The sequence below is a fragment of the Trachymyrmex cornetzi genome, unplaced genomic scaffold (genome assembly GCF_001594075.2).
Source record: "Trachymyrmex cornetzi isolate Tcor2-1 unplaced genomic scaffold, Tcor1.1 scaffold113, whole genome shotgun sequence".
Taxonomy (NCBI): domain Eukaryota; kingdom Metazoa; phylum Arthropoda; class Insecta; order Hymenoptera; family Formicidae; genus Trachymyrmex; species Trachymyrmex cornetzi.
The window spans coordinates 199,264-210,832 of record NW_017295687.1 but is presented as its reverse complement, the minus strand read 5'-3'; the positions used below and the strand labels follow the sequence as shown (position 1 = coordinate 210,832).

At 33.6% G+C, this 11,569-nt stretch overlaps 1 protein-coding gene across 1 annotated transcript in view; it reads left to right on the top strand.

Moving 5' to 3' along the window:
• LOC108764346 (ATP-binding cassette sub-family G member 1) overlaps positions 1 to 11,569 on the top strand; it is an 80,823-nt gene that overhangs the window by 6,434 nt on the left and 62,820 nt on the right. Inside the window, exons 3-5 of the mRNA XM_018512526.1 lie at positions 2,626 to 2,799; positions 3,041 to 3,251; positions 6,343 to 6,450. Coding sequence (XP_018368028.1) covers positions 2,626 to 2,799; positions 3,041 to 3,251; positions 6,343 to 6,450 — 493 coding nt within the window. The remainder of the gene's footprint in view (positions 1 to 2,625; positions 2,800 to 3,040; positions 3,252 to 6,342; positions 6,451 to 11,569) is intronic.

The following is an 11,569-nucleotide window of genomic DNA, read 5'->3' as shown; positions in this document are numbered from 1 at the left end:
TTTTTTGTTCATAACTTTTTAACGGACAGCGACCGCCACCTAAAATCTGGTGGAGGTCATTCAGGGTCACGACCTTGACAACATATGTCAAGGTCAAGGTCATCGGAGGTGGCTCCCCTTTTCTTGATATTTACCAAAAAGGTTTTAGAATTTAGATATCTTCAAGTTCTATTGAGTTGAGCCTTTAAACATTGTTTATTATTTAATAAATAAATATTTGACAATAAATTCTTCATGTAGTGATAGAATAAGGTCGTATTGATAGAAAAATACAGGATATGTTGAATTGCTTAATTACAGAAGTTAGATTTGATGATCGCAAAACTGTAAGGCGTGGAAATCGTGATATGAGAGAGATACCCAGAGTATTTTTAATATGAAATAACCCATGCACCCATGTCATAGTGAAAGTCGTTGATAAAGTATAAATGTTATTGCACAATAATAAAAAGGACGACCGGAATGAACGTCGAGTGCCTATTTCTGCGATTCTTGATTTCAATTATCTGAAGACGAGTTTTGGGTATAATTTATCGCATACTCATTTTTCGCGCACCCTGGCTGTGTTTGTTTACATTTAAGAAACATTAAATAAAGTTTTTTAGTTGCAATACTGATATACTTTGCATTTTACTATCTTTCTCGGGGCATCTCATATTAGGAGCACAATTTTTTGACTTTGCGATTTACTCAATTTTTACATTTCTTTAATTTTCAAAAAACATGAAATTTGAATTAAATTTTATGTAACATTATCTTAAAGCTTATAAAATTTCCTTCAAAATAACCTATTATTTTTTTAAATTCTGCCCATATACTTCTAGCATTTACCCAAAATGAACTCGGTATCTCATAATATGGGACTTTCCTCTATATACAATTATTACATATTTTTATATATGTATATTGTTATGTTACGTCCTGCAGACGCATCCTCTTTAACATTTAACGACGAAGCCCAAGAAGGACCCGAACACTCGAACAAGTATTGACAGCGCGTTATATTGTCGCGAACTACCGACGTGGATTCGGCTATTTTGAATTCTGATCTGACGCTCTGCGCTTCCGCGAGGCCTCTATTTATACCCCGAAAAAAGGGCGTAGTACCCTTTGTCTAGGATGCAATAGTTAGTTGCAATGTCGCTCGAGATTTACGATTTTTAAAACGTCTTATCGTTGTTAATCTAAAGTGCATTGTTAAAGGGGTTTAGAGAACAAAAGAAATGATTTATGTTTTCCCTAAAAGGGGCAAGATTGCTCCAAGCGAGTGACGAATTCCGTCATCCTCACGGAAAATATGGCTAAGTAAACAGCCGTGAGAAGTTATCTCATGTTTTTTATGCTTTTTTATGGCGATGCGGCGTCTGTTTTTCTTAAGATGAAATTGTTGGTTAACTCGGACGACAGCTTGAATTTTTATTATCGCGTGACTTAAGTCCATTTATGATGTTTTTCGCAATCTTGTCCCTTTTAGGCCTACATTAGTGTTGCTATTTTTTCCGGGTTGATTGACGTTTTATGAGTTTTTCGCGGAGCCTGTATGGTCTCTTTTTCAATTTTTATAAGAGGACTCCTGCTCGCGTCTCGCAGGCGCCAATCGTAGTCGCAACGCGGAGCCGATTCTCTCGAAAGAAAATAATCTTTAACAATCCCCTTTAACAATGCACTTTAGATTAACAACGATAAGACGTTCTAAAAATCGTAAATCTCGAGCGACATTGCAACTAACTATTGCATCCTAGACAAAGGGTACTACGCCCTTTTTTCGGGGTATAAATAGAGGCCTCGCGGAAGCGCAGAGCGTCAGATCAGAATTCAAAATAGCCGAATCCACGTCGGTAGTTCGCGACAATATAACGCGCTGTCAATACTTGTTCGAGTGTTCGGGTCCTTCTTGGGCTTCGTCGAAACCACCCAGCCGCCGACTGTTATCATTGGCTGCTCTTGCGCAGACGCTGAACCTCGCGATCAACCGATCATGTATCAATTCTCTTGCCGAACGAACATCTCACGCATCATCATAAATAAGTTCATCCATTCTACAATTATACACACGCACATCGATATTGTTATCAACAAAAAATGCTACACACACATACTCACAAATTTTAAGATTACTGTAAATAGACCTAGGTTAGTTATGTAAATTAGTTTTAGGTTTATTTGAATAAATAGGTTGTAAATTTTAACTAAAGATTCCTCTAAGTCGCATTTTATTTTTAAATCTCCCCACTCGTATTCCGTTCCCTATAACGCCTAAGATCGCACGAGGTTCAGTCCCAGGTCAAAAGGATTAAGTTCCTTGACCTAAAAAGTAGAACCGACGTTCTCACTGTCCATCGGAACAGGTGTCATAGCGTCCCTTCAGGACGTTGACCCACATTCCAGGACTTAAAAGGATGCTAACGACTCACAGTTGTACGCTTCCGTGCGTATACCTGTGAGATTGAGTCAACCGTCCTTCCATACCCTCTCCATCTTCCCTCTTTGTCTCTCTCATCAAATAATCAGGTTAGACGTAACAGTTAATATTCCATCATTCTTTATAGTATACTTTATAGCTTGCTATGCAAGCAAAGTTATGTAAATTGATGCATTGCCTACATCAGATATTATTTCTGTCAGGTGAACGATATCACAAAGAGTCTCGGCTTGTCATCTTGTCTAAACACATTGGCAAATAAACTAAGCGGTGGCGAACAGAAGAGACTCTCCATCGGCGTAGAAATGATCACCAAGCCATCTGTTCTCTTATTAGACGAGCCAACAAGCGGTCTCGACAGTGTGACCTCTAATCAAGTATAGTACAGATTACTAATATGCAGCTACATAAATAATAATTATTTTACAAGTTATTCGATATTAACTGATATAAATTGATATTTATTTTTTCATTATATTTTACTAATAATTTTATACAAATGCAACACTTCAGCAATATTACAGCAATGTTGCAAAATAGATTAAATGTTATAACGTTTCTTTTGCAATACATCATTAAGTCTTAATGAACTTTCAATGTATTATTTACATTTATTAGCTTATTAGCATGCTACACGATATGACGAGAAGAAATTGCACTGTAATTTGCGCGATACATCAACCCAGTAGTCAGATGATGTCGCACTTCGATAATATTATGGTACTCAACCGAGGCAGATGTATGTACTGCGGTCCCAAGAGTGAGATCTTAAACACGTACAGCATTGCCGGATTCACGTGTCCCAGCTTTTATAATGTAGCCGAATATGGTAATGTTTATTTTACATATTCAACTTGATAAAACAATTACGAGAAAACAGAAAAATTAGAAAAAGAGCATTGAGAATAAAACTGTACGCATTTTTCTCATACCTATATTTTTTAACTTTACGACTAATTTGTTTTTATTAACTTCGCAATGTAATTTTTTTTGTAATCGAATACGTGGCTTCAAAATAAACAATTAGAAAGGTTGAGCATTTGCCACACACTAAATCTTGTTAGTGAATAATATCTTATATACATTAAAATATAAAATTTACAAAAATTAATAAATAGACATAAAATTTACAAAAATAATAAATAGACATACGATTTACAAAAAATAATAAATAAACGTTTCGGCCTTGAACATGGCCATCATCAGTATTACATTAATACACCAAATACAATTTTGTAAATTATTTGCGTTTAAAATTTGTCAGTTCAACTTTAATTAACATAATATTTAAATTTATCAGTTCAACTTTAATTAATATAATATTTAAATTTCTTGATGTCCTTAAGTTAAAAAGATTTTGAATCCTTAGTTCGTTACTTAATAATAGCATATATATTATACAAGGTAGAACGTAAAATAACATTTGAGTACAATTATTGACAATAATAACTTAACAAGAATATATCTTCCATCGTTATATACGAGATTTCAAAATATAGTAATGTTATTGTACAATTTTATAATTTTATTAAAGAATTGACTCCATAATTAAAAAATTTTATAACTGTAGTATATATTTTAGTTTGGAAACTATAACTTTATAAAGTAATGATATAAATTAACTAGACAAGTAAGATCGCATATTGTGGAAATTATCTCTTAAACGAAGTTATTAAGTAACGAACTAAGAGAGAGAGAGAATTCAAAATCTTTTTGACTTAAGGACATCAAGAAATTTAAATATTATATTAATTAAAGTTGAACTGACAAATTTTAAGTGCAAATAATTTACAAAATTATATTTGGTGTATTAATATAATTCTGAAAATGGCCATATTCAAGGCCGAAACGTTTATTTATTATTTTTTGCAAATCGTATGTCTATTTATTATTTTTCTAAATTTTATGTCTATTTATTAATTGTTGTAAATTTTATATTTTAATATGTATAAGATATTATTCACTAACAAGATCTAGTGTGTAGCAAATGCTCAACTTTCCTAATTGGCAATTTTTTTAAATTTATTAAAAACATACATTCTGTAATTAATTTAAAAAAAACATATATAATAAATTGTTATTAAAAGCTGTCCAATTTTTTTACTTTATACTTTAGTTTAGAAATTAAAATGCTTCAAAGACATCATAAAATTTGTTCATTTTGTTTAAGAGAAAACGACAATTCTAAGTGCAAAAGTGCAAGTAATACGATTAAGGCTGTAATTAACCCACTGAACTATATATACACTGGAATGGGCATCGAGGAAAATTCGTGGCCACAATTGATCAGCCGCCATTTTGGCTGGGTCAGATACTTGAGCGAATCAGAAGCGTTCTCGCGCGCGTTGCGATCAATGTATCGATCGATGTACTATCGATGTATGGAAATCTATATGGACATGAATGGTATATAAACAAAAATAATGTCACTTCAATTATTTTTATCTATGAAATGAAAGGCTCTTTTTACATCTCTGGCCATACCCAGGCACACAGCACTTCATGTTGATGCTTTGTAGACAGTCATGCGATTTTATAATCCTTCAAATATAACCTCACACACGATAATCTTGCTGACTATGTGTCTTACTTCTTTTTCGCGTGAGAATATGCAAAGTACGAAAGTCTAAAAGAGTAACATAAGGCCTGTTCTTTTTGATTGAACTTTTGCACCAGTTCATCTTTCTTGCTTTTCTCATTAGGAGGAAAGAAGAGGAAAAAAGATGAACTGGTGCAAAAGTTCAGCCAAAAAGAACAGGCCTATAAACTCAATTGCGCGTTTGAAGCCGGTCACACTTTCCAAAAATGATGACGCAATAACACGTCCGATCACGTCGGCAGACGATCACCGTCTCATATGCCATATGCGTCTTACTATAAAGAACATTAAACATAAGTGCGCATGAGCACCTGAAAGCTTCTGATTCGCTCAAGCATCTGATCTAGCCAAAATAGCGGCTGATCAATTGCGGCCACGATTTTCTATGCTTCTCAACGGAGATGCTCACATTCCAGTGTATATATAGTTCAGTGAATTAACCCTAGTTATAGACACTCTTTTTTCCTTGACATACACACTCGGGTCCCTGCCCCTGGGGCACTATTCTGTAACTGTTTTACACGCCTACCGACAGTAGTCGGTGTCGTTGCGTAAATATTTTATATGATGAAAAAGCTGTGCAACAACACCGGTAACTGTCGGTAGGCGTGTAAAACAGTTACAGAATAGTGCCCCTGTATTCTGTAACTCGTGCAGTAACTTATGCAGTAATTACTCGTTCTGTAACTTATGCAGTAATTACTCGTTCTGTAACTTATGCAGTCCTTATGAGTTCATAACGATTGGCATCCAGTTGGACACGGCTCAATTGGACATGAGCCACTCACAGCGCTTGAGACTACAAAGCTCCTAAGCACCGGTCGCTGTAATTGGTGATGTCCAATCGAGCCGTGGTCAATCGGGATCACCCCGTTCATAACGACAGTTGCGCAACTTTTTTATTACATAAAATATCTGCGCAACTGTCATTATGAACACATAACGATTGCATAACGAGTTACAGAATTCCACTGCTGGGCTTATATTCTGTAACTGTTTTACACTCCTACCGACAGTTACGGAATCGCGTCCCTAGGACCCCATCCATATTTGTTACCGTAACTTGCGTAAAAATGGACAAATTTCAATTAATTTTCTTTTCAATCGATTAAGAGAATTGATTAAGGAACAATTAATCCATAATGTATAAAAGTCAATAGAATTAAGGAGCTTTGAGATATACAGGTTTAAAAAAAAGAAAAATTCAAAAACGCGAAAAAATCTCGATTTAGTAAATTGCACTGGGATTTCTGGGACTCCAGTGTGTATACCTAAAGTAAAAAAAATAAAGAACAATTGATATTGATTCTTCTCATTGCAGTGCTTGAGGTGATAACCGAACAGAGAAGTGGAGATTTAGAGAATCTATACGAGATCTGTCGTGATGAATACGAAAAGTTCAAATTATGCAGTAAACGTAACAAACATGGTAAATATATATTGTATATTTTATTATTTAAACGTTTTATTTTTAATTATCTCGGTTATTTTGTCAATTCATATGATAATCTATTAATAATTCTTTAATAATTCCATTAATTAATAATTACATTTCTAAATCCGTATAATAAATCAAACTAACCAAGACTCCTTATAAATCAAAGAATTGGAAAGAATAAGGGCACTAAAACGCGTTTTAGTGAATAAAGAAGTTTCATGCTTCATAGGTGTATTATTTGCGCGACGTCTTCTGCACCTGACTCCTAGTGTCCTTATTCTTTCCAATTCTTACATTTCTAATTTACATAATAATCTTTTATTTTATTTGACGATGATTTATTGAATAATGAAAATGTTAATATTTTATTTATCGAATATCTACACTGTTAAAAAGACATAAAATTTAATGTACTTTTAAGTTACAAAAATTAAATTAAATTTTATGACTACATTAAATTTTATGTATCTGTAACTGAAAAGTATATTTGTGTACATGTACATGAAATTTAGTGTACGTTTCATAAAATTTTACGAAGTTTAGTACATTTTTTATTAAATTTTATGTAGATTTGTATAAAATTTAATGTAAGTAAACGTTAAAAATTTTAATGTGTTGTCAATGAAAATGAAGTTACAAATAACTTAAATTTAACGTTTACTTACATTAAATTTTATACAAATCTACATAAAATTTTATAAAAAATGTACTAAACTTCGTAAAATTTTATGAAACGTACACTGAATTTCATGTACATGTACACAAATATACTTTTCAGTTACAGATACATAAAATTTAATGTAGTCATAAAATTTAATTTAATTTTTATAACTTAAAAGTACATTAAATTTTATGTCTTTTTTAACAGTGTATACTACATTCTCTACAGAAATATAAATCTTAACACAAATGCAGATTCTTTAATATATGAGATCAGGCAATGTGTGCATTGCGTTCAGTGAGCTCTATACATACTGGAGTCAGCCTTCTCTATGCTCGGTGGTGAAGGGCGACCAACTGTGCGAGAGTGATGCGTATTGGGTAGAGTCTCTATATCAGAGTTTAGCCCTTAGAACATAGGGGGAAGTTGCCTATATCGTATCTCCTAACGTTTGAACAAAATTGTAAACAAAAGTATTGAAGATATCAGAATATTTCTGTACTAATATTAAACTTTGGTTCATTGGCAATAAAACAAAACGATACTTTTGCGAAAATAAACATTAAATTATTATTTAAATTTGGTTTTAAAAAAAAGTAGCTTTCGGTACGATTTGGAGACCGGGTCGTTAAATTGTACCACCTGGTTCCTAAATCGTACTTCTAATATAGCAAACAAGCTGACATTACTTATTGTCATTTTGACATTAAAATAACATCTTTAACGTCAAAATGATGGTAAATAACGTCAGTTTGTTTACTGGGAAAATAAACAAAATTAATTTTAAAACTCATTTATTAATAAATTTATTTTTAATTTGAACTGAGTATACATATTTAAGTAGGTATAATAAAAACTTTTCTATTATAAAAACAGAAATTAGATCTGTGTTTTTTAAACTCATTTAAGAAAACAAAGTAAAAAGCAATACTTAAATTGATTTAAGCTATCATTGCACTATATTTCAGAATATTAAAATCTCAGGCATTTGGAAAAAATAAATTTTTGAAATAAAATCAATTACGGATTTTTCCGTCACAATAGAAAAGATTCAACAGAAAGACTCCATAGAAAAATTTAATAGAAAGACTCAATAGTTTATAAGTAATCACTTTCTTGAGCGCTTATTTAAACAGTTTTGATAAATGTCAAGACTGTCACTACAGGTTTCGTGCAATCACTTAGAGTACATGACATACTGAATCCAGTCCACTGTAGGTCCTTTTTTATCATAATAGTAACCTCCACATATTGGTCGTGTCACTTACGAAAATCGTACCGGTACAATATAAAGACCAGCGACAAGTACGATTTACCGAACTTCCTCTATTTTTACAAATTTGTCAATAACAACATAACTTACAAATATCTTGCTAATTTGATGCTATACTCGAAAAGAGTTTAAATATCGATTATAACTATGAAGAACACTATAATTCAATTACCCACCTTGTACTGATAACACCTTAGGTAAATTGTATCAATACTTAGATCAGACACAGAACAAAATCAATTTTGAATGTCACTCGTAAACAGATGACTCGAAGACAAAACAAAAAAGATAGTTCTTAACCCATATTACCAGCTTCACATCATTGTCATTGTCTTTAAAAAAAAATGTTTTGCTTAGAAAATACAATGGAGGTACGATTTAACCATCGGTACGACTTAGCCAACTCTCCCCTATATGACAAAGGCCATAAGTGATTGTCGATCAGTGATAGGAATTTGGCCCCGCGCAACGCAGAGAATCAGCCCCTCCACTTTTACTCCACCAATTGACGCCGCGTTCGGCTGATAGAGAGCGGCGTCGATTAGTGGAGCAAAAGTGGAGGGGTTGATTCTCTACGTTGCGCGGAGCCAAATTCTCATCACTGTTGTCGATGGTTCCAACGCCTCCAACATCTGTCCTTATCTGAATGCGTCACCGTAATGCGCATGTGTCGACTATTATTATACAGGGTTAAGAGTGTTGTATATACTCTCACCTTAGAACATATACATTTAAAGCTTACATATAAATCACGCGCAAGCGCACAGCAAACAAGCTTTCAGACAAGGATAGATAGACGTTGGAGACACTTTTATTACATTGGTTAAATACAGTATGGCCTTTCCAGTATGTATTTTCTAAGATCTAGCCATTGAAGCCTAGTGAAGAATTAAATGGCGTCTATCACGTAACTCGTCACAGATAACTAAGGCATTATAATATGAGTATTCGCATCCGCCAGTATTTTAATCCTTTTCTCACTCTCTTGCTCCTTTCCTCAATCCCTTGCTCTCTCTCTCCACTCCGCCGCTAAACTCAGAAGATTGAAGAGAGAACAAAGAGTGGGGAAGGAACTAAAAATGGCGGATGCAAATACCTATATTATAGTGCTCTAAGGCCGGTATTCATAGTCAAAGCTCAAGGCAGCGCTTAAGGTTGTTTTGGTCAAGACTGTCTTATTCGATCATGATCGTCTTGAGAGCGTAACAATTCATAGTCACGAAATAAGACGACCTTCGAGAAGAAGTTCTTCCTTAAGGAATTCTTGTTTGATTTAATGTTGTCTTGACGAAGATGGTCTTAAGGTTGAACTTATTTGATATTCAGCTGTTTCCGTAATATTTCCGTTGGATTCTCCAATAGAAACACTGCATTTGAGAAGTATAACTTTACGAAATGTGTTATTATTTTATCTTTTGTATGATTAGACTGTGATTATGTATTCCGACTTGAAGTGCGTTCCCTGGTAAAAAAATATTTCGCTGAAATTATTCCATGTTTGGAACATTTTAGCGAAATTGTTGATTAAAAATTTATTGAAATTTCGCTGAAAGTTAATTTTTCAGCTGACATATTGAAAAATCGCTAAAATTGAACTGAAATTTCTCTGAACGTCTGTAGAAACTTTTCGGAAATTTTTCTTAAAATTTCTGAAATTTTACTCAAATTTTGCTGAAAATGAAGTTATTATCATATATCGTGACTTCTTCGGTGAGTTTTACTTTGATTGACGATTTAAGAGTAATAAATTTGATCCTTTAGATTGTTCTCAATTTTTCATATTATTTCACAGTTTGATTGAAATTTCAACATTCAGTCTACTAACTGTTTGGGAACAATTTTTATCTATCGACGTACAATCTATCGGAGATCGCTAACTTAAATATCCATATCATGGTTTTTCTATTCACTCGTTTGCTGCGTTTTACGACTACATATTTTGTAAATCTGAGGATGGCTCGATCAAGAAGCCAAAACATGTAATTGTTAAACAATCGAGATATTATACCACCGAGATATTGTAAGAATTGATATCGAGTAATTATATTATCTTAACAAAATTACCTTTTTAAAAAAAGGTAAAAAAAGGTGCGCCAAGTGTGCATGTACCTTCCATAAAAAAACTGTACTTTACATAAACTAAAAAAAAACCGTTACATAAATAATATAGTTCAAGTGGTAATGTTGTTAATTTTTTATTATAAATTACCCCTCAGTAGTAAGTATGCATGTATTAAAAAAGAAATGAAATCAAATCTTTAAATTACGCCAATTGCAAAACGAATATATAATTTCTTGCAACATATAACATACAGGGTGGACCATCTGAAGTGATCCAGTCAAATATCTCGAAAACTTGTAGGGATAGAGAAAAATGTTTCGTATGAAAAGTTTAGGGTTACACGGGGGAAGTATGGTACTGACCTTGAAAAATCCTTGGAAGGTCATTTTGAAGGTCATTCAGGGGTCACGATGGTTTTTTTAAATGGAACCCCTAGTTTTTCACCATGGGATGAGAAAGCTGGTTTCAAGCCCTTTACGAAACATTGGTTGTGGTCCACAATCCGCCCACTGGGGTCCGAGTTATGGACCATCAAAGTCATTGATGAACTACTCTTAGCGCTACCCAGGAACAACGACGTGGACGTGGTAGTTCTCTGTTCCCTTCGAGGTGCTTGATTTTTGTGAGTCCCCTTGCCTCTCACATGTGGGGTGCTTGATTTTTGCGACTCTTCAACAGTTTTCGAGAGTCGATACTCATTCATAACTCTGATTGAATCAAATGGAATAATCCAAGAGATTTCCAATAGTAAATCGTTAACCGAACACATGACTGCCACCCATGATAAACAGAGACTCGGTGTTCTCGTTTGTTTATGTTTATGTTTTTCTTTTCAATGGAGTTAATTAACTGTTATCCCTATTCAAATTGCTCACAATCTTCGGAGAGCGACGAACAAGAATTCAACAACAAACGGAAACATCGAATCTCTGTTTATTGCGGTTTGTTATTATGTGGATGACCACGGCAATAAATGATCATTGAAACACAGGTTTTAAACTGTGGCAGTCACAATCGTTGTTTTCTCTTGCGTATTCAATCAAAGAAATGAACCACTATCAACCCTCTGAAATTGTTGACATGTTGCTCGTGCTTGGCGAATGTCACACTAATT